Below are 26,364 nucleotides of genomic sequence, written 5' to 3' on the forward strand. Positions count from 1 at the left end.
TCTGATGGTAGCAAAGGCTCTTAAAACCCCTTCGGAAGATGTTCCTTTTGGAGATGACTATCTTCATCCACAAAGACTTTTCAGGCAAAAAAAGCCAACTCTGAGAGACGCACACTAAACAGACAAACCATGGCAGAGATCTGAGGTCAAGCCTGACCTGCTTCTTCTGCGAATTGAGGTTTCCACAGGGAAATGTCCTGAAGCCATTACTTCCTGTCAGTTTGTCCTACTGTCTTTTCAAACAGCTACACAACCTGACCTTAAGACAGACTGCATGGGGCGGCTAGTCGATTGCCTACCTCAAACGACCCTATTTCTGGCAGCTATATGACAGTGCAAATAACAATCAAGTCCTGGCCTCATTGCCTGGGCTCCGAGGTCACTCTCCACAGTAAATCACAAGTGCATCTTTTTCACCAGCACCACGCTTAGAGAGCTGGAAAGGCTGGACAAGTCCCTTAAGCAGCACTAATGCGCTGCGACAGCTGAGCCGAGCAGCAGGTAGCTCGAGCAAATGTCATTCGCACTGCGAGGCTTGAGTGGTGTGGTGGGAGAGGACTGCGGAAATGCAAAGATTTATTGCACGACTGGGGAAAAAAAATGGAAACAGACTGGAATCACAAAGATCAGGCTGGGAGGCTCAGCCCCTGTAGCTCTCAGTGAAATGTTCCCCTTCGACCAACAACAGTTCGAAGTTAGGTAATTCCACCATAACTGACCTCACATTCAGCACTCTGAGCAAAGAAGTGTGCAATGAGAATTTTAATTTTCACGCTTTGTCTTGTGCACGAAACGTGTTGACAGAAAAATATTCATCTCACAGCGTCAATCACCACGTTACTGCCCAGCTACACTTTCTGCAGTTCAATTAGAGGCAGCACCCTTTCTTAAAGTAAAGGTTAAAGAATAAGAGAACCACTAGTTTCTGGCTTCTAGGCACAGCACTTTTAATAGATTTTCATGTTCTTAATTTCTATTTTGGATTCAACAAACTACTTTAAAAACAAGTTTTGGGAATTCGTTTATATACAAATCCATAATAAAATGAATTGTAATCCGAACATAAATTACAACTGCAAGACTGATCAGCTGATTAAAACTACTATGCAAAATATCTTGTACAGGCATCACCAATTCTCAGTATTGCCTCTGTATCCAACCCGAACAACTCGTTTGGTGTTACTTTTATGAGCCAAAGTCCCAGCTTACTGACATCACAATTATTCCGATCACCCAGAATTTCTTTTTGAACTGCAAACTTTCTGAAATATATTATAGTCACTGATGTACAAGTTAAAAAGTGACTGGTGAGGAAAAGCAGCTAAAATGGCCAAAATTAAATTTCTTGGAATTCTTCCCAAAACCACAAATAACTTTAAAATAAAGAAATGTGCTCTCAGTTGTCATCTTTATTTAAAATCAAAAGTCAACATCTCTGGCATTCATGGTGTCTGTTTGTTGTACTTTGGAAAGACGGTTAACGTGGTCAGAAGAATTTAATGTTGTCTGGGAGCCATTAGACTGCCAAACGATTAATCTTCCACTGCAGTACACAAGCTGTAAGTGAAACTTCCTCTTCACACGGATTTGTGAAGCTCGAAAAACATATCAGCTGAAAATGAGGATGAAAAAAGCTCACCGTTTTAGTGGTGTATATATTTAGTGGGGTAAAACTGAATTGGTCCCCACTGTAGCACAACTAAGGCAGCTGTCCCAGGCCATGACCTACCATACAGACCAGTGAGAAAAAAAGTTCACTAGCTCAGATCTCGATACTCCAGATTTGCATTTTTCAACTAGACTCTTAGCTCTTCTTGCAAATACTCTTTATGAAATGTGCAAACTGTTCCCTTTGGGATCTGAAAAATACTTTCATGCAAGACTATTCACATCACCCGCCATGTGAGTTTGGCACCCTGGTTCTGTTGCAATACTTTCAACACCCTGCCGCTGTTTTTCCTAATGCTATACACCTTACCTTTGGGGAACGGAAGACGGCACACAGACTGGATAAACCATGAGGAATTTTGAGTGGGGACCGGCGTCAGCCGTGAAGGAACATGTAAAGGTTAATTCCGCACTGAAAATTGTTAAGAAGAAACTGCTCTGGCAGTTGATCGCTCACACCTGCTGTGGGCTTAACAGCTGAAATATTGTTTCTTCCTTCTGCTTTCCAGCGTTGAACTGTCCTTTACTTGCTCCTAAATAAGCAGATAGTCTTTTTGAGGTCTCCCTGGCTGCGGCTCGCGCTCATACCGAGAGACCAGTACCGATATCCGGAGACACTACCCTGAGCCCAGCTGCCTCTCGTCCTGTCCTGCAGCTGTCTCTCTCCCTGCTTCGCTTCTCGGGAAGGTTCTGTGTGAAACGGTGGCGAATAACCCAGAGGAGCTGCCCTCTCCCCCAGTTCCTGTCAGCCCCGCGCTTGGTCGGGTCCGCACTGTCTTTCGAAGTCACGGACCACTGGTCTGCCTGTAACCCAGCCCACTGTCACCAGTGCCAGGCTCCTAGCTGGCACCTACTGGTGTGGCTCCCATGGACTGTATTGCCCGCGGGCAAGTGGGGGGCATCTGAGCAATCTGATGGAAGGCAGAGGAGAAGGGATGAGGGATCCCTCATATTTTTATCCAACACTTCGGATTTCTTTTCACCTCGATCTTTCAGCTAGCCCAGGGATGTCCAACCCCAGTGTGTCTGCGGGTTTTCAATCCAACATACATCATACGATAAACCAGCAGCTTAGTGGCTGAACTGGACCTATTGATCAGCTTCGCCCAGCTCTTCGGATGCTGCACCCCCCTCCCAAACCAGCCATTAAGACTTTAGCCAGGGTGTTAAAGTCCTTAGTACATACTAAAGCTATATTTCTATTTATTTTCATGAACAATCAAAAAACGAATTGAATATTCGAAAAAAATTATTAGTGTAAACAATCACAATAAATGAAACATTTGTGGTGAAACTCAATTTGTTTTATTTGCCATCAAAACCTTTTTAAATTAAATCGGACTTTTCAAAATTGCATGTAAACAAAAGAGCAACATTCTAATAACGGGTCAATTTAAGAGCAATTAAAAGATTTAATGCTGGAAACCCCCCCATTCCAGTCAGTGTGTGTAACTGCAGTTGCACTGATGGGGATTATTTAAATGGCATGCAGTCGTCGCAGAAAAAAAAAGCAAGCAACGAGATTCCAGGTTATTTTGCTTTTAAAACCGAAGACAAACACTATTGCTCAAGAACTGAAGGAAGGTGCCAGAGCCAACTAAAAGGTTAATGCTGTCCAGCTCTTTAATTTAAATTGAATTCTTTGCTGGGGCGCAGCAGAAGCAGCCTGCAATTGCCAACTCTGAGCTAATCCCTGCACCGTGAGCTCCTGTGGTGAATTCCGAAAACGCGACTGAAAGAAACTGCTGCCTTCATTTCGGCAGCGAGCACGTGCACAGCGATGCAACAGATTACGAAAAATGACAGATTACAGAACGAGCACAAAAGGCATTATAACAGGTAATATTGGATGTTTTCTTATTTGCACTCAAACTCTTCACAAAAACCCTGCAATCAGTTAGGCAGTTCACGTCAAGAGTGTATTCACATGCTCCCAAGAGAGAGAAAAGAACCTTCTGTGTTCTGTAGCCGCAGAATAAGAGCAAAGCCACTCAGGAGGTACAGCATTCCCCAGGCCAGATGGACAGGAGCTAACCATGGTTACTTTTCAGGTTACAACTTTTCCTTCGGTGTTGGACGCATCGCTGCATTTTAAACCCGCTCTCGTTCATAACGCAAAAATACGTTTTACAGTATCACAGCTCCAGTATGACCAGACTGCCGCTGCATCCAGAAGGATCACAATCCCTTGCAGTCTTGAGATATGGGCAACACTGACCACAGCCGCACCGACAAAATCATTTTGATTTATGCATGAAATTATATTCCCCAGTTGCCACAACTACATATCATCCAGTTTTGCATAATCTCAAATTCCCTCCGTTAAAGACTCATGGGAGACTGGAATGCATAAGCCTTTTGGGAATAAAAAAAAAACGGCACAGCTATTGAAAAAACAATTGTTCTTTCAGGAAAATATTGTACACGCCGAAAATGGTCACTGATGCCAGGAAGTGACATTCGCCACTCGCCATTCACATTGTGTACAAATATGGCCCTGAAATGCCTTCAGTGGAATCTCTGAAAAGCAAGCGTGTTATTGTTTCTCCGAATATGTACTGTAATTCAGCTCCAATGAAATGCCACAATCATCAGAACCACAGCTCCGGAGGTCTGGCACACTGCTGCAGGGCTTAGAATGGAGACACTGCACAGGCTATCTCCCAGTGATCCAGACAAGGAAAAAAAAACTGGCTAGAGAAGAAGGGCCTAATTTACTACTACAACAATGGAAAGAGAAGATTGGCTGGAAAGTTCTGGCAAACCGAACGGAGCTCCAGCCATTTGAATGATTGTATCTTTAAAGCTACAGATGACAGGAGCTCAATCCAATGACTATATATACAAACAAAGCAAACTGTTGTGTCTGTGGCAAAGTCTTATTAAGGTACTGAACCTGCTTGGCACAGGAGCTTCACATCTGTTGTTTCTTCTCTTCACGTTTTCCCCAAAGCACGTCAGGGAATATTGTCACAACTACTGCCGGATATCAGGAGCAAAGGCTAATGCTCCACACCCAGCGGCTGTCCTTGCTTAAAGAGCCAGGAAATCAAGTACAGGAAACGTGCACCACAGGTCACTCCTGACTCTCTGTTTCTTTGCACTGAACACGTCCTGACGGTTATTAATTAATGAAGCCCAGGGCACCTGCAACAGCGCTGCAGGGGTGTCCCCTGGGGGACTGTGGTCAAAAGCCCCGAAATGAGGCGCTAGACACAAGAGCAGCACCTGTGCTTGGAGGCAGCAGGCAGCCAGTAGCCTCAAGGACATCTTCCGCAGCAGGGAGACTAGTCCACATTGTGAGGTCAGGATTGTTCAGGGCGTTCAAGATGACTGGAGTCCAAGGAGGTTAAGTCTAAAGCTGTGTTTATTACAAGCCTGTTACTTGCTCTTTCAAGTGTTCAACACCCAGTTAACTCACCCATGAAGATCTTTGGCCTTCCTGGCGTTTTTCACTATTTAATGCATACTCTAAGCTCTAATCACAGCAGTTTGAACCCGATCAATATAGAGTGCTGATGTCAAATATGAAAGTGACAGAGAAGGTCAATTCCACCGCAGTCACTGTACTTAACCGTGAATGGCAAAACTGCTATTTTAAAGGCTGAACAAGCATGAAGAGATTTAAGCAATTTCATTTTGGATTTGTGTTGTCTTCCGAAACATAAATGTGACAGTTCTGTACTTGTCAATTTTAAGCATTTTAAGCATTGTTTTAATATTAAGTGCAGTAACTAAACTGGTTACTTGACACGTGTGCTGTCAATCCGAAGGAGAGCAGCGGCTCTGTGACTAAGGATCTGCGCCTGTGGGTGGAAGGTTGCTGGTTCAAATCCCATGGCCGGCAGAGGAATCCTACTCCTGAGCAAGGCCCTTAACCCCAACTGCTCCAGGGGCGCTGTACAATGGCTGACCCTGCGCTCTGCTTCTCTCTCTCTTTGTGTCTGTGTCTCTCATGGAGAGCAAGCTGGGGTATGCGAAAAGACGAATTCATAAATTGTATACGGCTAACTGAGAACCTGAATTGGAATCAGGTTCTGAAAAAGGGATCGGAAGACACTTCCTCCGATCCCTGCTTGCTCCTAGAACTGTCCGTGTGACTACAGGAGTGAGTGATGCTGTGATCCCTCCCTATCCTCATATCAAATCTCTCAAGTTCAGAGTTATCAGCTCTGCTGAGCTCCTCTACATTTAAATCCTTCATGAGGCCTTAAAATCTAAAAACCATGTACAATGTACTTGCGTATTCACACAGCTCCTGCTGTTGTTAAAAGGCTGTGAAGATTTCCCGATTTTGCATTCCACAATGTGTGCTTCTGTTAAGTGTCAATCGCTAATTTGTTTAATCAGTTAAGCAGTAAACGGTTTCCCCGGAAAATGTGGAAAATCCCTTGTGACAATGCACAAACATAGAGCATCTGGTTGGAGTTCTCTGCACTGAACAGTTTGATTTGCTCTTTCACAGCGCATCAGTGGAGGTAAAGAAATGTGTAGTACTGTACAGACAGATACCTCCTTAGCAATAAAAGAATACAACTTAAATAATCAGACTTGCGGTCCTGTACAACTGATCAGATGGATCATCTTGCTTTTACATGTACTACTCTTGGAGAGACATGTTAACACCTTACAGCTGCATCTTCCAGTTCTCAATCCAGCTGAACTGGCTCATCAGACCCTTAAACCAAACTGTGTGCTTCTGATTTCACAACGGTTTCAGTTCTTAAATAGCAGGACCAGGCTAGAGGGTTGCATGCAGCCTGTGCCAGCTGTTGGTTTTCAGCTCTCCTCTCACTGAGGTCCACTGAAATGTGTGAGGTCCACACACATTGAAATCTACCTCTACCCTACATGTCAAAAAGCTCACTCCCCATAATTTCTATCCTTTTATTTCATTCTGTTGATGCATGTTTTTGCACATCTGGTGTTGTTTTGCACATTACCTGTTACCTTTTTGTTGTTTTGCACACTGCCTGTTGTCTCAGTCTTTCTTTTATTTTACAATTGTATTGTTGTTTTTTTGTACTACTTATCGTCTGAGAGCTAGCTAAATAGCACTTCGTTATACCATATACCTGTATATGAGTATAATGACAATAAACTTGAACTTGTTTTGGGCCAGTCTGGCACTGTGAATGCCTTTTACAGCAGTGTTGGACAGCATCACTCCCATCTGCATCTGCACATCTACAATTAGAGCTGTTTAAAATGTTATAGGGGACAAACAATTTAACACCCAATTACAGCAGAGTTCACTTTGCTACATTTCTTTCAAATGATACAAAACAGGCAGCTGTCTGTGGCATTACGTCCAGAGTGCAGAAAACCGATAATCACCTAACACCCCTGTGGCTGCTGTCTGCTATCATCCACTCCCACAGCGAACAGAAGTCCATCTAGTAATGTTTCAGGCAACAACTGAATAAGTGATTTTCTGAAATTCAGAAACCGGAACCAGGGTCATACTAATTTCAAATCCCGTTCAACATTTTAAGAGCTGAAGGCTACAGCTAAAAATATGCCCTAAGTGGACAACTGAATTCAATCTGCCTGTGTTGATCTCAGCTGAGGCAAAAAACCTGGAAGAGACAGACTGGGACTGGACACCACTGCCCTACAGCTGGGGAAGTCAACATTGACTTTGAACTTTGCAGTATTGATCCTTAAATAACCCAGATGTGGATCACCACTAATTTATAATTAGTTCAAACAGATTTGCAAAGCAATGGAAGGGAGGGGCCAAAGCCAACTACTTTTGCCTAACAGTAACAACCAGCCTTCTAACGAATCCTTTGGCAGAATGTGGAACATTATTCGATGGATGAATCTGATACTCAAGTAAAAAGGGAGCCAGTGAATTTATGCCAAGATGCAAGTTTCTTTACTTGCACAAAACCAAGCATACACAGCTTCCAGAAACACACAAGTTCTTCAACGCCACCTATGATCAAACTCAAAGACTGAACTGACCAATACAGAAAATAAGTCTGACAGATAAAAAAGGGAACACTGTTGAAACTAGTATCTGAAAGAGTTCAGAAGTAAAAAAAAAAAAAATGACGGTGTCAAGAGAGCAAATACATTTCATTGTGAGGGTTCTGCAGTTCCCAATTGCTTTGTCCAGTGCAGAGTCACAGGGGTGCCGAAGCCTATCCCACACACCCACGGGGGGGTGTGGATTAAAAAAAAACAAAATTAGATCAGGTCCGGCGAGTGAGGGTCAATAAAAGCAGACCTGCACATCACTAACGCCTACTCATTCCTGAGTCTCTGTGGTCATTTAAAATCCCAGGATGTTTCTCGAAAAGAGTAGGGGTGTAACCCCGGCGCCCTGGGTAAATTTCCCTCTGGCCTTTACCAATCCCAATAATCCCCATCTCTGAACTAGCTTCATTACTTTGCTCTCCTCCCCACGGATAGCTGTGGGGAGTGTTCTGGCGCACTATGGCTGCCAGCGCATCATCCAGGTGGGGCCGCACACTGGTAGTGGTGGAGGGGATCCTCATTACCTGTAAAGCCCTTTGAGTGGAGTATCCAGAAAAGCGCTATATAAGTGTAGCAATTATTATTATTAAAACAACCTCACCTTGACACTATCCAATTCAGCCAGAGCCTGGCCTGGACAGCACAGGGCGCAAAGCAGGGGGAGCACTGGACAGTACTACAATCACAAGGCACACAGACGCTCCCACCAGGGCAGCTTCCCAGAAGTCAATTAACTTACATGCAGACTCCACACAGACAGCACCCCAAGAACTGAACCCAAGGCCCCAGCACTGCCAGACAGCAACCACTGTGCTGCCATGTTGCCCACATTTATTACAGAGAGGCTAAACTCTAAAGGACATCGGCGATTCTGCACAGTCGCATGGGTTTTGTAAAATGATAGTGCAGTTTTTCCACAGAAAAGTAACAAGAAATATTGTACGTAGGAAGGAAAATGGGTCAAAATGAGTTAAAGGGTTTAAAAATAAAACTTTGTTGTTCATAATGCATAACTCAGAAAGCAAGTAAGGCACACAATTTGCTCGTTTGCAGTAACAAGCTTTAACTATATGCTCTAACACATAATCACAGCAGCAAAGGACTGATGGTGAGTCCAGATACAGGTATGTATATGATATGTCGAGCATGCCTGATAGTTTCTAAAGACTAAAGGAAAAATGAGCCTCTTGGGCGCAGTCTACAAGACTGATGGCGGAACAGAGAGAGACCAGCGCTCTCTGCTCTCTCCGTAATGACACCCTGAGAGATGGAGACGAGCCCAGTTTACAGATTCTGCAGGATAACAAATGCGCAGAGGTAAGAGAAACAGTGAAAACAAATGCAGAGAGTGAAAAATGAAGCACCACGCCGTCGCCCGAGAGTGCTGTACTGAGCAATGAGGAGAGGAGGCTGTCTGTCACTCTCTTCGCCGAGGAGCACTGAGCGCAGTGCGGCAGCGACAGTCTCATCAGTGAAAGAGCAGCACGCGCAAGCCTTCTCCTGTATTGATGACCAGCTTCACCTGCAGATCTGCGATGAGCTCTCCCTCAACAAGTGAGTTGCAACTGGGACAAACACGGCCTCAAAAGCATCCAGATGTCTGAATATTTACCGCTTTGCAATAAACACAAAAAATGCTGGTGGTGGGCTAGATGGAGAGCCGGGGTCTAGCCTTTGAGGAGCGGAGAATCTAATCACTCAGCCTGCCAGTGCTCTGTGTGGACCCGAGCGGTCTGAAGTGCTGGTGAACTGGACTCTCTGACACGGGCAGGAGCCCCGTGAGCTCTGCCGAGCTTTCAGAAAGAGAGGCACGTCACCCCCAGTGTACCCAGTGCTTCCTGGGACAGGCTCCGGGCCAGCATGACCCTGACTGGAATGAGGATGGATTGATTGAAAGTAAAAGAAAGCAAGCTGTGGGGTTGGGCTGAGGCTGTTGTGGAGGAAGTGTGGGTTATTGTAATCTAATAATCCCCATCTATGATTTGGCTTTATTACTCTGCTCTCCTCCCCACTGGTAGCTGGTGTGTGGGGAGTGTTCTGGCGCACTATGGCTGCCGTCGCATCATCCAGGTGGATGCTGCACATTGGTGGTGGTGGAGGGGAGTCCCCATTACCTGTAAAGCGCTTTGAGTGGAGTGTCCAGAAAAAGTGCTATATAAGTGTAAGCAATTATCATTATTGGAAGTGACGTGGTGATGATGCGTTGCAATAAATGTGAGGAACTCCAGCTGAGCACTGCGCTGGTGTGGTGGAGACTTCACTCAGAGAAGGAGACAGGGAAGGGTGCACCCAGTCCAATTCAGAAAGTTGCCTAAAATCTCACTTCTTACAGACCATTATCGCTACTACCACTTCTTCCTGTGGCTGTCCCACCTTCATTCAAGGTGATTGTAAAATGCTTGCAGTAAACACCACACTTCACAGATAGAGAAAAACAGGGAAAAACACAACTGTCAATACTCAAGAAATGGCAAACAATTAACTCTGGCTCACATATTCACACATTCAATTAAAAGAAATCCAAAATCAATTGTTTTTACTGCTTCTTCTTATCTTGACTAAATCTGGAATGCCGTTTCACTGCGTTTCTGATTTCCACACAGCAGATCAATGGCGTTTCAGCATTTATCATCTGTTCAGCTATGTCTCACCTTTCATTCATTACTGAACTGAGCCTCCCCTGGGATATTTATCACTGTGTTCCTATCATTTCTTCCCCCCCACCAATAGCTTAAATGGCCTCTCTGGACATTGTTCTTTTCAATACAAAATGGCAACTTAAAAAGCCTAACATCTCCAAGTTCTGAGGAGGGCTCTGAATAGCTTAGCTAAGCTAATAAAAGTAAGAACTGGGGACACAGGCTGCCCAGATATAGCTAATTCAAGGCTAGACTGCATTAGTAACAGACTCTGACCTGGTTTTCATCCAGTGGTGAACTTTTAATTGAGCACTACTGGTTCAGGCTGGGTAGATTCAGTAAGAGCTTCCTGAACTTTCTACAGAAGAGTGAGGGCCGAGACAGGCTGGGCAGACACTACTCCTCCAATCAGTGCTGACTCTGCTGCAGGACAAGAAGCAGATGCACTGTGTCCAGTGAGGAATGTGTGGGTGTCTGAAATACAAGCCGAAGGTGCTGTTCTCACTCGCTGATGACCCAGCTTTTTTATCCATTTTGGACTGTGAGGATTTAAAGCTTCTGGCTTATTTTTTTAATCTTATGCGGGCATGGTTTTTCATTTGTTAATGGACTGATGTTCACTTAAATGTACTTTGTATCGTGCGTCTCTTTACCTGCCTGCAAAGCAAACCCCGTTTTGGACAAAGAAAGAAAGTATTTTCTCCCTGCAACCCGCCAAGATTTTGTGAAGGAAAACAGACCTGTATTAAGAATGCACTGTTCCTTTTAGCTGTTGGCTGAAGTTTATAGAGATAGAAAACAGACAAGCTCTAGCAACAATCTATACAATATTTCATTTAGTTTTAATATGATTCTTCTTTTCCCTCTGTAAAAATAGTGGGAGAATTGCCCACTGTACAGTGAAATTCACTGCATGTGCAGTTTTTCCCAGAAGGAAATTAGGCTCAGTCTCTTAATCCCTTAATTTGTCCAATGAACTTGGGAATCACTGATTGAACAGTTTCTAACTCTTTAGGAGTCCGTCTTTTTATAGAGCAGGAAAAAAAATGGATTTGGAAAAAGTACTGTATGCATAGTGCAAAAATAATCTATAAGAACCTAGGTTGATGTTTGGTCAGGACCTCATTCAGTCTTTTCTTCAAAAGAAGCCCGAGTTATCAGCTTCGACAGCAGCCGAAAATGCCATTAATTGCCCTGTAAATTATTGTTAAATCTCATTGGGATTTATTTGCATTTAGCTTCCAAAGTAAAAGTAAAGCAAATATCTGAAGGAAGATAAAAAGTTGGATTGTGTACCAATACCTCTTTTCACCTCTGGAAGAGTGAGGACAATGCAAAGCCTACAGTATAGTACCCTAGTATAAAGTAGCAAGTGTTTGCAGTGAAAAAAAATGAATCGCTTTTTGCAGTTTTCTGGTGATTGGAGCTTAAATTACAGACTGATGCCATTGCCTTCACTGCAGAGTAAAGCAACGCAAATGGAATTATTCTGCAGCAGCATGTCTTAATAGAAACATGCTGAATGTAAACCGAAATTGTACTGTCCCTTCGATAACTCAGTAAAACTATTAGTTGTAATATTTATTAATCACCGGCCTATTTTTGCACTGTCCCCCCCAAATTACCTTGCAGTTTTTGTCCTGCTGTATTCTTCTCTCTGTTGGCTGATTTTGCAGTTTTGATTACGTTATGTTATTACACTGTTATTGTGTTACTGTCTATTGTCTTATCTTCTGTTCTATTTATATACTGCACCTGAGTGCCTAATGAGAAACACTTTTCCCTATACTATGCACCTGTGTAAGTATAATGACAAAGTTGAAAGTTGAAACCACAGAGGTGAGCCCAGGAAAAGAAAACAGCTGTGGCTGACAAGGCCTGGTTTGTGGCTGAACTGCAGCAGCAGCAGAACTCTGGGCAAGCTTTACTTTTAAAAGAAAATGGATTTAGGCAACAGCAGCACAGTGGGGGAGCGCTGAGGCTCTGGGTTCAATTCTTGGGATGGAGTCTGTATGTTCTCCCCGTGTTCGCCTGGATTTTCTCCCACAGTCTAAAGACATAATTGGCTTCTAGGAAAATTGGCCCTGATGTGCTTGTCTGTGTTTGAGTCTGTGTGTGCCCTGCAATAGACTGGTATCCCATTCAGGGTGTACCCTGCCCTGTGCCCGTGGCACAATCTTATTAACGCTGCAATCTGCAAACACAATTCTTCTAAATTACTGGAGGTGCTACTGGCACACTTGTTCAAAGATGTTTCTATTAGACTTAAGCCCAGTATTGCTGTTTCTTTAATTTGTCTTAATTGCATTTGTATTTTCTATTGGTTATTATCAATGCAATTGACACAAACACTGGATTCACAAAGTTATGTCCTGGGTAGAAGGAAAGTCATACTAAATGCCAAAAAATAAAAAAAACAAAAACACTACATGACTGCATACATAAAAGTTATTGCCAAAGTCTTGTGTTGGCATATTGGACTCTGGGAAGCAGCAGGATTCAGGATTATTGTCACAATCTGGTTCTTTACCTCCTTCTGCAACAGTTGCAAACTGCTGACTGCAGGTTCTCCAGAACCAGCATTTCCAATGACGTCAAGCATCACAGTTGAATAGGTGGAGATTTTCCTAAAATAAAACACTTATTTGCCATAAACTCTTCTTTTTTTAATTGTACAATCTTAGCATGCCTAAAGGGGTTGGGCAGCCGGATGACCTTGAGTTTTTTCTCCTTACTAAGGAGTTTTTGGTTCCTCTCCTCCATTGTCTTCTAGTCTTTTCTGTATTCCTAACATGTACGATCACTTGCATTGTTAAGCACTTTGGGGCAACCTTGTTGTGAACAGCGCTACATAAAAATAAACTGAATTGAATTAACCCTCATGTAGTTACTTCTTTCCGATAATCAGGACCTCATTTGCCATATTTAATGATTCACATGGAGGTTACTCTCCAGAAACTCTCCCAGTGAGTCCACAGCTACCCCTTGAATGGAACTAGTATAGAACAGGTTTGGCTCAGATTGAACTTGTTTGCACTATTACAAGATAAGTCAAACAAAATGAAAAGCAACATCTTTAAACCTTCGTAACAGCAAGATGAGATTTCTTACATTTTTTTAACAATCTACAGTGTGACTTTTTCAAGCGACATTAATTAGCAAACTTCTTGGTTCTACATCCTCAAATTCAATGCTGTGTAGCCCTGTGGTGTTTCATTCTGTACCAGCGACCCCCACTACACCACAGATCAGGTGGGGTTGAGATTTATCATCTACAGGGACCTTCAGGAAGACCAGGGTCTTCTATCCATCCATTTTCTAATTGTTTTATCCAATTCAGGGTTGCTGAAGAATTAAAGCTTAATCTGGCAAGCAACAGGCACAAGGGTGAGATGCCAGTCCATCGCAGGGCACTGACACAGAACATGCGAACGTTAGTGCTCCAGCACAGCGAAGCAGCAACACTACCCACTGCGCCACCAATGCTGGCCCTCATAGGATCTTTCATAACCAAACACACCAAAAAAGTTATTGGTCCACCAGTAACACACACAGGAGGTCTCCCGTCCCAGTACTGGGCAGGACCAGCTTTTCTGAGCTTCTGAAAACTGATAAGCTCAGGCTACAAAGTGAAAAGAGGTTTATAGGTAACAACGCTAGAACACCTCCCAAAAGTTTCTGAAGCACAATGAAATGGAAGATTGAAATGTTGTAAATTACTAGTTGACTTCAGCTGAATCAGTCACAGAATTAAGAGCTAAGCTTGTAAAACACTCGATAGAGGTCTCACAGACTAGGGCAGGAAAGCCAATGTCTATTAAAATGTTCGCTCACAATTGATTAGGCAGTCTCTATTTTTTTTTTTTATAGGCAGCATTCCTTATAATCATTTCCTGCTGGATCCACTTCAGAGAGCCCTATTTGCATTCAGGGAGCAGGAATTCTCAGCAGTTCTCCCTTATAGGTGTAACAGTAATAACCACAGGCACTCAAATCCTGCTTTATTTTATAAAGCATGCTCTCATACAAAATAAAAGCTTCGTGTGGGCTTCAGCATTTAACATCAATTCACACTGGTGATCTTGTGGGTGGGGAAACTTTGTGGTGGGAAAAGTACAACATGTCTGTAAAACCAATTTTAAAACTCCACTTCTGTGAAGAAAAAAAGAGGTCAACGGTGCCAAATCCCATCATCCAAGACGCAATTAAACGGAAACTGACAACTATCACAATTTAGACAATATCACACCATGTTACCGAAAGGACACAAAGCCAGTGCCCCTGCAGGACCACAACGCAGCAGGTTTGACATTGAGCTCAATTACACAATAATAAGCACAGAATAACACAGAGAAGAAAGTAGGACCCTGGAGGACTGGAAACAGTCTATAAAATGTCGACGTACTCGAGTGAGAAGTTGTTCAGTCTTCTACAGGCATGGATCTGATCACGTTGTAATAGTCCAGTAACCATGTTCAAGATCGAGTCCTCATTGCTGCACATTTTTTCACGGCTCACCTGCCCACGGGCGTCGACTGCAGGACCGGGCGGCAGTGGAGAGCCAGAGCAGAAATCTTTAGACTAATGGCCCACAAAGGATTAAATGACAAAGCTGCATTGAGCAGTTTGATTGGGGATTAAATGCAAAGGCGATGTTGATGAGCTCCACGGTCCAGTTAATGTGCGTTCAAGCCCGGGTTGTGTAGCGAGCGGACTGAGACGAGGACTCCAGGAGTGGCTCTCACTGCTGTCAGTAGGAGGGTTGGGACAAGAGGACCAGGGTTTTACTGGCTTCTGGGTGAAACAGCGCCCCCTTTGACTCCATGGGTACCTACAGGCAGCAATCACGACTCCAAATTGAGCGGGCACATGATTAAAAATAACTGGTAATTCTATGTCCAAAAAGTGAAATGTCTGGAAATAAGAATAGAGGAGGGGGGATTCACTGAGCACAAACAGACAGCACAACTTATTGGGACCTATAAACCCGAAAACCAATCTTGAAAAAAAGTAGGGTTGTTACACCTGGTGTCCTGGACAAATTTCCCTCTGGCCTTTACCAGTCATGGCTTCCTAATAATCCCCATCTCTGAACTGGCTTCATCCCTCTGCTCTCACTCCCCACTGATAGCTGGTGTGTGGTGAGTGTACTGGTGCACTCTGGCTGCCATCACATCATCCAAGTGGGGCTGCACACTGGTGGTGTTGGAAGGGAGTCTCCATTACCTGTAAAGCGCTTGAGTGGATTGTCCAGAAGTGTGAGGAATTATTATAGACAGCCGCATTCACCAGCTGTTCAAAGATACGTTACAAGTAAAAAAACTAAGCAGCTTTTTGCTTCATTTTTTTTGGAAAAGAACACCGACAAACAAATTTCTAACCACAAAATTCAGATGGCACAGGGGAAAAAACCCCGACAGAGACGGTCGGTGTTTTCAGTCTTGGTGTCTCGGGAGGCGCTGCCAACAGCTCCGGGGGAGTTTCATGAGAACTTAGTATTTGCGTCTTGAACAGGTCCTGCAGCTCAATTCCAAGGAAAGGGCGGAAAGGAAGGCTAATGTCAGACAAGAGGTTAAGAGTTACTAAGAGCAGAACATTTCCCAGATAAAGGGTATTAGCCTCCTCGGGCCTTAGTGACGACACAAAATGCAGAGAGAACATTAGTGTTTGAAACAAGGCTCGGGAGGCACTGAAAAAGGTCAGGAGACATTATTGCTCATGGCCAACGCAAGCCATAATTCTCCTCTGTGCACTCTTAAGAGCTACACAGGCATTTTGGTGTCTTTTTTTTTTTTTACAAAATCAAACAGAACAATAATGTTTGTGAGAGATGGCGGCTCTCACAAACTACAAGGCTTTAAATCGATCACAGCAGTTTGAGGAATGCTGTACCCATGCTCTCCGAGCCTCAGGGAGGAGCATGCCTGCCGTCAAACGTGCTCAGCAAAACCATCTCCGAAATGGAGATGTTTGTGATTACGGAGGTTCACACATCACGCTGTCTAGCGTCTCACTTACAAAACGCTTTCCAGATCATTTTGTCTCATGGAGTGAAGCACTTCCGTTAACAAGAAAATGCTCTCTCCCAGAACACTTTACCATGAGTTTCTATAATTGCTGCAGCTTATCACATCTCCCTTTGGTTTACTGGTGATTCAAAACTGACAGGCTCACACATCAGGGAAGCAGATATTTGATCCATGTCATAGTTTTACTCATTGCATGCTCCTTTAGGGACTGCGCTGGTAAAAGACCGACTGAAACTATTTAATGCCTGCATGTCTTTGTGAAAATGCAGTAACAAAAAGGTGTTGGTTTATATGCAGAGCCAGCAGCAGGTAAGATCAGAAAAAGATCAAAAACTGCTTCGCATCAGGCATCTTATCCTCCTCTGTACAGCAGATGGAATGTATTAATCGTGCCAAGGCAAACGCGAGTGAGAGCATCTTAAAAACTGAGAAATTTGACCTATCAAATTTTTATTAAAAAAAGAGGAGCAATTATTTATGCCATTAATGAAGTACTTCAATTAGCCTCCGCAGGTGTATTTGCAGCAAGATGGTACCAAATACAAACAAGCACAGAAGAACCAGCAAGTTTCTATACTTGCCAGATGAAAAAAGGGACCGATACAGAGTGTCATTGATTGATTTGGAAAAAGTTTTGGGGCAAAACGAAAGCTCTTATCGATCTTTGAAGGTTTGACTGGAAACAAATTTGAAACTCCCAATTCATTCACCTGAATACATTTATTTGACTTTAAATGCAAGCCAACCCCCATTACCTTGCCCAGCTTTGAATAGTAAGAAAGACAGCAGTGAGGCATGACGTTATACCCGGTAAGCGTGATCTGTGCCAATGATCTCCAGATTTACAAAACTTTTTCTCTTCCCAATAAAAACCATTTCAAACCACCTGCATCTAACATTTAAATGTCAACTCAGGCAAGTTTATTTTGCATCTAGTCAACCTTTTCCAATCATCTTCAGCAATTAGGAATTCTACACTGGAAAGAAAGCAGAGAAATCGCCACCACTGCCCCCAGGGTAACAGCTCCTTTTCCATTCTTTGACAGAAATCAAACAAAAAACCAAACCAAAGAGGCTGGCGACGTTTAGGGAAGGATCTCACTTGTGAGACCAGTTTTGGAGGCCAGGAAAGAAAGTCAATACATCCTTAATGAAACTCCTGTTGTCAGATTCCCCTCCCTCCCTGCCAGTTCCAGTCAGGAATCCGTACCCACTGCTGAATAATGATGTGCTGGTGCTCTCCGGAGACACAGTATACTGTGTGCTTTCCGTTCTGCTAAAGGGGCTTTCTGAAGATAAACACTGCTGCATTCACAGTCTCCTCAGGGGGGGGTTCCTTTAGAAAGTGGCTTCCGTGCTGGAGAGCCTTGCCAATCGAGCACAAGCACTCTGGACACCCTGCGTCGCCACGATGAGCGCCCCTCATCTTATTCAGACACCCCGCCGGCCGGCGCGGGTCTGAATTGACAAGCCAGGTAGAACTCGAGGCTGCCTGAAGAAATCCAGCGTTTGGGAAGTCAGGAGTAAGCCGGCGTCGAGCCCGTGAGGATCTCACGATGAAATAAAATGCAAACTGCTCAGCACAAATGCAGCATCTTGTACTAATTAAGCCTACGGCGAGATCACAGAGGCTCCAGCACGCACGGTAATTGGCGTGCTTTTAGGCCTCGCATTTTAGCGAGAGACGTGCTCGTGCACGGCGCCGTGGCTCCTGCGCTCTGAACAGCGATCAGAACGAGAAGCCCTGACCTTCCCACCCAGCTCCGCCAGCGAAAGGGAAGTTTGAAGTTTTCAAGCACTGCATTTTTCAAGCGATTCGGAAAAGGGCGCACATGGCCGAGTATCCCGGCGTTCCAAGGCGAGGGCAGGACGGCCAGGCGGCAGGGGGAGCTACAAAAAAAAAAAGTCGAAGCAGTAATCCCCTGCACCGGATCTGCAGAAACAAAGCGCCTCCCTTTCACACCCAACAGCTCTGATGCACAACGTCTCTACTAAAAGCAGCTTTCGCACGTGTGTCGTGGCAAAATCCCTCTCGGAGACAAATCCGCGAGAGTGCACAGCGGTAATGTCAATCAGTCCTCAGACAGACACACTAATAGAGTAGCGCAGGAGAGCAGAGCCCCAGAGATGTGTCACTGTCACTAGAACGCCTTCAAACACAAGCCACAGAATCAAACCAGCAGCAAACAAAGGACAGCGTCTCGGCATTTAAACTTACAAAATCCTGGGGGAGAGCCCAACAGGTTTCCCTACTCCTGGCCCTGGAGACCCACAGACATGCTGGTCATCGTCGAAGCTGAACTCTTCATGGCCACAAATCCTCAAATGGACCAACAATTTGCTTGGTCGAAGCCTTGGAACTCAAAGGTCGGAGATTTCAAGTTACTTATGAAACACAGCAGTTAGAAGACATGCTCCCACGTTAAGAAACTTCCCGAGTTAAAATTAAACCGATAATGAGGCGCGTCAAGGGTTCAACTATTTAATCGCATAGTCAGATAGAACAAAGAGCAGCTAGGGTGGGGGTCCCCATGAGCAGATTAGGAACCCCTGACAGGGTGACCCGAGGTCTGCACACACAACACTTGTCAAAGTGCCAACGTTGGAAATACAGAGACACCCTGGAGACCCAGAGAGACACTCCAGATCTCCCTTTTCTCCTGAGTCAGAGCAAGAACCGGGTGATGAAGTATCGGACGCATCTCCAACACAATGAGCCCTGACACTTAGACCAGCTTAGATCTTTAAAAAAAATATAAGCTGCTTTCTTGTCAGCAGTATTATAGAAGAGCATATTCCAAGTACAAACCAAGTACCAAGTACAAAACTTCATTTTACCCACACACACTTCTTTAGAAACAATTTACCTGAAATTCAACATTTTTTTATTCTTTTCACCTCTGACCTAGATACTACAAACAGGTGTTTAATTGTAAATAGGGATACCAAAGGATGGTTTTCCTTAAGCTATTTTCAGATAGATGTTTTTGGGAAAAAGTTTGCGGTCTCTTTCAAGTTGCATACAGCTGTACATGCGACATCACCGCAGACTGCTGTTCAGCGAGCAGTTTCTAGTACCTGCCTCGCTTTTTTTTTATCCTACCCAGATCCTAACATGCATGCAAATCCAAGTGAGAGCTTGCTCCCGGCCTTTTCACAACAAGTGGCAAATGAACACTTGGCATCCTGCGAACTTAGTTTCAGCCTCTACTTACATGAATCCTGATATGAGATGAGATCACTTTATTGGCCATATACAATTTCTTGCATTAGGGATTTCTCTTTTTGCATACCCCAACTTGCTCTCCATGAGACACACAGACAGGGAGAGAAGCTTGGGGTCAAAGCGCAGGGTCAGCCATTTATACGGCGCCCCTGGAGCAGTTGGGGTTAAGGGCCTTGCTCAGGGGCCCACCGGAGTAGGATTCCTCTGCCGGCTGCGGGATACGAACTGGCAACCTTCCAGCCACAGGCACGGATCCTTAGCCACAGAGCCACCGGACCGCCCCCCAAATTCAACTGATATGAATTCAGTTTTAACTTTCTCACATCTGAGAGCAAAACAGACCTATGAAGTCTTGAGGTGGCTCTCCTTCATAAAGCCCAGTCATGCAGAGGACAGCAGCTCTAGCCTCCCCAGAGTTGTGCAGGCAAGAGCCTCCAGCGTTAGGACTGGAGATGGGTAGGATATTGCCAGCTTGCTATATAACAGTAGCCCCCAGAATGTCTGTTCCACTAAAGACTGCTGTTCCCGTTGGGGCACTGTGGCATTGGCTGTGCATTTCAGATCGTGACGGGTTGAGATCATGGGCATGTCTGAGCAGAGGCGTTCTCCTCTCATTTGCCCCTGTCTCTAGTTTAGAGGTTGCAAGAGCTGAAGCTGGTATAAATGGAGCAGATTTACAAAATGAGTACATTTAGTCAATTTCCAAACAAAAAGTAATTTCAAATATGGGGAGGGGGAAACGATGAGCTAAAGGCACAAAGCACAGAATCTAAGGTTCCAGAGAAGCAGACCTCACAACAACTGAAGCGCTGTGCCAACTGGGCAGTTCACTCTCTCTGTAATCCACCTGCTGCCCTGATCCCCGGGGCAGAGAGAGGGAAAGGCACTTCTCTTTCAGCTCACGGATCAGTATGAAAATGCCATTGATATCATGGAATGTCATATTTGAAGTTGTGCAGTGCATGGTAAGACCCCCGTGAAGAATACCGTGTACAGTTTTGGCCAACTGGAACCCAAAAGCTGGAATCAGAGAAGTGCATTTATAACGGAGAACAGAAGGCAAATCCTTTACACAATAGGTGGCGGGAGCGTGGAACAAGAAGCCCAGCCATGTTTTTGGAACTGATACCCTGGCTTCCTTCAAGAAAAGGAAAGATTCTTGGATAAATTAGCTGTTACCAACCTACACTGGCCCAGTGGCTGCTATTTTTAATCTTTCTTACACTTCTTGAGAAATACTGACGTCTGGAAAAGGAATCTGATTCACTAGGTGCGACAGATACTAGTTCTACTAGAGTTCTAGGATCTCCTGGCTGCTTCCCCAGGTAAACACTCTCTTCCTTAAATGACGTGTTTGATTAACTGGAAAAATAACTTCACGACAGAAAAGTCACAAAAATGTTTCATAGGTGATCTACACTCAATAAAGCCCGTCTTTCAACTGTCTGCTTTCAAACAATGTGCTGCTTAGCCAATAATTAAAATCAGAAGGTCTCCAGCTGAACTGAAAACGAGGAGGACCAGCAGTGCTCTGAGGAACTGAGTCCGTCACCTTTGTGGCACACAGTGGACTGCCTTGTCTTCTCTAGATGGTATTTTCCCTTGTCGCTCCAAAAACCCTGCACACCTCAGCCTAAACCACAGCCAGCAACACTGCACCTCAGCCCAGAGTCACTGGCCCCTCACACAAGGGAGAACGCTGCTGACAAGCAAAAGTGGAGATGGCGTTCCTTCCCTTGCCCTCCTAATCAGCACTTGGCTGAGGCACTTGTGGGGCTGTGAGCGGTGTAATACAACTTTGCCGCACGACAGCACAGCTGGGAAACCCCAAACTAGGTCTCGCGCAGCTGTGCGGCTATCAAGGTCTGCCAAATCCGGGAGAACAAATTTGTGAATGAGGGACATGTACACCAACCTTTTCACCTCTCTTTTGGTGTCTCCTGACAGAACGCTTTGAGAACAACTCAGCTCCTCTTGTAACAGGGGGTTCTCAACAGTTATAGAAAACCAGAAACGGTAGTTTTAAAAGGCATACCACGTTCTAAAAGGGCAGGCTTTCAACACGTAAAACAAACCCTTCCCTGACCTCAACAGTCACCTCAGTGAAGCTATCAGGTCTTGTTTCGCGCCCATGGGCGAGTTTGACATCGCAGGTGACAGGAGAAGAGGGCACGTACCTGGATTTCTTCGAACGCCTCGTCGATGGTGGTGACCTGGTGCTGCTCGTGGACGGCCGGCTCGTCGCAGAAGAAGCAGACCAGCGTCTTGTCACTGAGGCAGAAGAGCTTGACCTTCTCGTGGTCCTTGCAGGGGTATGAGTTCCTCTGGGCATTGAGGATGGCGTCGAGCGGGAAGGCGGAGTACCTCTCCACGATGTTGGAGAGCTTGAGGCTGGGGGACAGGAGCGGGTCGGCGAAGGTGCGGCGGCACTCCGGACAGTCCCGGGCTCCGTGGGGCTCCTGTCTGCTCCAATGCTCCGTGATGCACTTCCTGCAGAAGTAGTGCTCGCACCCGAAGCTGACGGGGTCTTGGTAAATACTCAGGCAGATGGAGCACAGAAGCTCGTCCTTCAGACTGCAAGCCATTTGCAAGCACACTTTTAAAGCTGAGGCATTTAAACGAAATCACTCCACTGTACGGCTGGGCACTGGGTCCGAGGTGCACGGTGCGGAGCCCCTAAATCCCCCGGGGAGTGTCGACTATGGCAACAGAGACGACACAATCGCGACGTGAATGGTTTTTGCGGGCACTTGCCGTCGCAGATGAAGTAAGTAAGAAAATAAAAACTTCACAAGGGTTAATTAATAAATCCTAAGAAAACGTGAAACAGAGCACTCCGCGGCGCACACGGTATCGCCCAACCTGGCACTGTGAACAGACGACAATCTGCAATCTTGTTTAGACAACAGATAGCAGTTGCACTACCTTTAAACACAAAGAGGAACTCCAGTCAAAGTCTGCTATTTAGACTTCTTCTGAAAGCCCATCTATAAAACGGCACCAAAGCTGTCACGATTTTTTTTTATCAGAGCTGTTTAACAACACTTCCTTTTATCTTCGCCTAACAATAAAACAATGCCCTTTCCTCGGATTACAAAAAAACCCCACGGCGCTCGGTGTCAGTACGGAAACTTTATGATCTACTTTAATAATGACGCGGGGTCGCTCGGCTGTGTAAGATCAGCAGCATCCCCGTTCAGAATTACAGTAATTTTCTTTAACTTATCCAGCGGAAGCACCTAATTACCGACTCCCACAGAGGTGCTTTCTCACTCGCTTCGCTGTTTTTTTTTATCCTCGCCGTGCCCGTATTTCGGTATGTCTCTGCAGACACAAGCTCGGGCTTCTCAGAAACTCTTATGTGTCCGTTACTTCACCTTAAAACCGGCGTCTTTTCCTCCAGATCCCCAATTCAAATCGCTAGTTGCAGATGGGCTCCTGCTCGGCTCTCCTGAACACCCACCTCCGGCAGCTATCTGGCGAGCTAACTCGTCTTCCTAAACAGACCCCGCAACCGTCCCTCTGCTAAACCTTGGGCTTCGTGCGCCGCTGAACGACTTCAGCTCCTCTTCGCCCAAACTTGCGGGATTACCGAGCCGGACACGGCGCCGCTGCCTTAGTTTTTCCGCTTTTTGTGAACTCTGGATCCGCAATATTTCCCCCCTCCTCTCTCCGCCTTTCCCGGTGTCCCTCCACCTCCGAAGCCCAGTTCCCAGTGTCTCCCTCAATCCAGGAAGGAACAGGAGCGGAGCGCTGGGATAAACCAATCCGTCACCTGCGCGCACCATGGGGGGTGGGGGGGGGATCTGTGGGGTTGCCTCCGAAAAACAGCCGAGTGTCGCGGCTACCTTTACACATGGGCGCTGTGGTTAGGTCTTGTTATTCATTTGTCCGGATTGTTTTATGTTTCCAGCGCCCCAGTCGCCGACAGGAGCGAAGTCGTGTGGCGGTGTCCCCCCGCCGCACGGCGGTGGATGCGCGCAGACTTCCTCATTGTTCTGTGCGGAGAGGGTCGGTGCTTCAGCTTATCCCTGTGAAGAACAGCTGATTGGTAAAGGTGACGGCAGTAATTAGTCTCGGCTGTAACGTTATCGCAGCACAGAGCACGTTGGTAGTTTTTGCCGATTTCCTGATGATACACAAAGTCTAGTTTTTCGAGCTTGCCTGTGTGTGTTGCTTTTCATGGAACAGCTCTCTCGGCTTGCACATTTTTCTCCTGGTTAGCAAGCCTAACCTGTAGGGTTATAAGTATGTATTTTGCATTAAAATAAAAAAAAGAACAAATGTTGAGTTTTTAAATGTTTACATAGCTATGGCACTAGGAAGTGTGAAACACTTGTAGGGTTTCTAGAGCTGCGTGAAAAGATCGTCACGCAAGAGATGCCTGTGGTTCATTTATCCAGTAAATGCGGACGGGCTGGTTATAAACTTGAGGCACACTAATGGTTTGCGCACTATGTCAGAAACTAGCACAAATTCCTCTTTTGAGAGATAAGATATTTTACTGTGCAGCCTTATCAAGAGGGTTCATGCTGCATTCTCCATTCAGGTCCTGGGACCTGATTGTTTTCTACTCTAAGGTTGGAGGCTTTGTGTTAGTGCTGTAGCACTGGACTGAACCTGAGTGAGCTCCGCATGTAGAAAAACCTACAATATCCAACCCTTTCACACCTCCCCAGTACACACACCTGCTGCCTTTGAGCCACTCCTGCCTCCTGGACTGTGGTATTACTCCACATGGCTGTAGCTCAAACCCTCAGATTCATCAGACCCTGCTGTCTGGACCTCATCAGGCAAGCTCCACACCCCTGCTCACTGTACTGCCAAGACCTGTGCAGTGTCTGACGAAGAGACTTGAGTCTTGGTAGCAGCCATCAAATCAAATCAAAGTTTATTTATCAAATGCACAACAATACAGCGTGCAGCAGTAGTTGCTGGCAATGAAATGTCTTTTCTCCGAGCTCACAAAAATCACAAATCTTGGTGCCACGTTTGCTCTGGCACAGTTGATCAGTTCTCTAATGAACTGGCACTCCCACTTCTGCAGAAAGAAATCTGCCAGTGCTTAGCATCTCATCTGGGTGTTTATATTCCCTCTATAAGAGCCAAAATTTGAGCTTTTAGAAATATTTTTCCTCTCTGGCATTTTGCGGTTGTATGTCTTCTCTTGTGTAATTGGTCTTGCCTGAATAGCCAAATCAAATGTTACAGCCACCTTCTGTAGATCTTATATCTTCTTTGACATCATTAGCCTGTACTTTGTAGTGTCTATGGAATGAAAATAAGTTGGATCACTGCTTAGGCATCTGACATCTGTTTGAGGAATTAGTGATCTGTGTTATTGATTAGCTGACATTTTAACTATTGATCATAGAGATAGGCTGTACAATTGTGTGAATGCAGTATATTTATTCATGTTTGTTATCTGTAAAAAATTAAATACCTTTTTTATTTTAAATGTAGTATATAATATCTTGAAAAAGTATTCAGATCCTTGTACAGTTTTCACATTTTGTTGCTTAAAAGCCTGCAGTCATGATATTTTGAAGTACGAAATAATATTTTTTATATTAACAGCATACTTTTCATGTTTAAAGCAAAACGAGTAAACAGATAATTAATGCGAAAGAAAAATGAAAAATTATAATTACAGAAACCCTTTGCTGTGGCAAAAGTAATTTAGGTACACAAAATTACTTTAACAAGTCACATAGTAATGAGTGGCCTCTGTATGCAATACAAGACGTTCATAAGATTAAATATGCTTATTTCAGTAAGGTTCCTCTTTCAGGTACTGTAGTTAATTTTAGGCAAAGATTTTCTTATGAAGATCAAGGAACTTTTAAAACAATACCGGCACAGAGTTGTATAAAGACACAGACTTTGTCTGACTCTGGGTCTCCTGTTTGTCCCCCAAACTTTTCTACATTCTGTGGGTGACAGGGACATCTCTTGTTGCACCCCCAAAGCTCTGGAATTTTATTCCCAAGGAAATCATAGAGTTACCTTCCCTAAATGTATTTAAATCTAGACTCCAAAACTTTCTTTTCACAAAAGCTTTTGTTCAATGACTGTCTCCAATCTCTAATGATCATGCATCTTCTGCTGCACTTCTTACAGCTTGTGTTTCTTATATGAACGTATTTTTTACTGTACTTTACTAGCCTTATAACTTTTTTTCCTTTGTTTATGCTGCTTTTTTCTTTTTAACACATGCTGTAAAGCACTTTGAGATGCTTATTTTAAAGCTGGTATATTTTGTGATTTCCACAAAATGGGACATCTTTTGAAAGGGACCATGCTGAGGAACTGTACATTTGTACTTCATTATAATGTTTTATTTCGGATATGTTTATGCACCATCTATGCAGGAATACAAATCCTTTTATTTTCTGTGACACAGTCTGTTCACACCATCCTCTGAAATCTGGCCTCCAGCTGAGATTAGTCAGCGGCACTGCATGTCTTAGGTGTTGTTAAAATCAATTTTTTTTATTTTCATTCTTAGATTTTTGGATGTATATTAATCATGAAGCAGAAGCGTGCAAACAGGAGTCTTGCATCTTTCAGGTTCCTTTTTCATAAAACAGCAGCATCAGAAAAAGTAGCAACAAGGCTGATTGCCAGTGGATAAAACTGTATTTGAATCTCACTCCTGCAGGCTCCAGCAATCTCTTGTCTGGAAAGTGGCACACCCACAAGATATTCCTGTTTGTTTCTGCTCGTTTTGTGCAGAGCCATTGTGTGCAGTCAGAACTGTTTAAACAGGTTCAGCTTGAATGGAAATGACACACTAACCACCTGTGGGCTCTCACTG

At 44.5% G+C, this 26,364-nt stretch overlaps 1 protein-coding gene across 2 annotated transcripts in view; it reads right to left on the bottom strand.

Moving 5' to 3' along the window:
- Nucleotides 1-23,281, bottom strand: part of trim62.1 (tripartite motif containing 62, tandem duplicate 1) — an 87,109-nt gene extending 63,828 nt beyond the window's left edge. The window contains exons 1-2 of one of the 2 annotated variants that reach the window (XM_015336796.2): nt 22,925-23,281; nt 21,725-22,246 (exon numbers count right to left, since the gene is read on the bottom strand). In XM_015336796.2, coding sequence (XP_015192282.1) covers nt 21,725-22,132 — 408 coding nt within the window. In that variant the 5' untranslated portion in view covers nt 22,133-22,246; nt 22,925-23,281. Of the gene's footprint in view, nt 1-21,724 lie in introns of both variants that reach the window. The other variant, XM_006641863.3, reaches the window with a different exon arrangement.
- Between the last annotated feature and the right edge of the window lie 3,083 nt (nt 23,282-26,364).

This window comes from Lepisosteus oculatus, chromosome 25 (assembly GCF_040954835.1).
Source record: "Lepisosteus oculatus isolate fLepOcu1 chromosome 25, fLepOcu1.hap2, whole genome shotgun sequence".
In the NCBI taxonomy this organism is placed as follows: domain Eukaryota; kingdom Metazoa; phylum Chordata; class Actinopteri; order Semionotiformes; family Lepisosteidae; genus Lepisosteus; species Lepisosteus oculatus.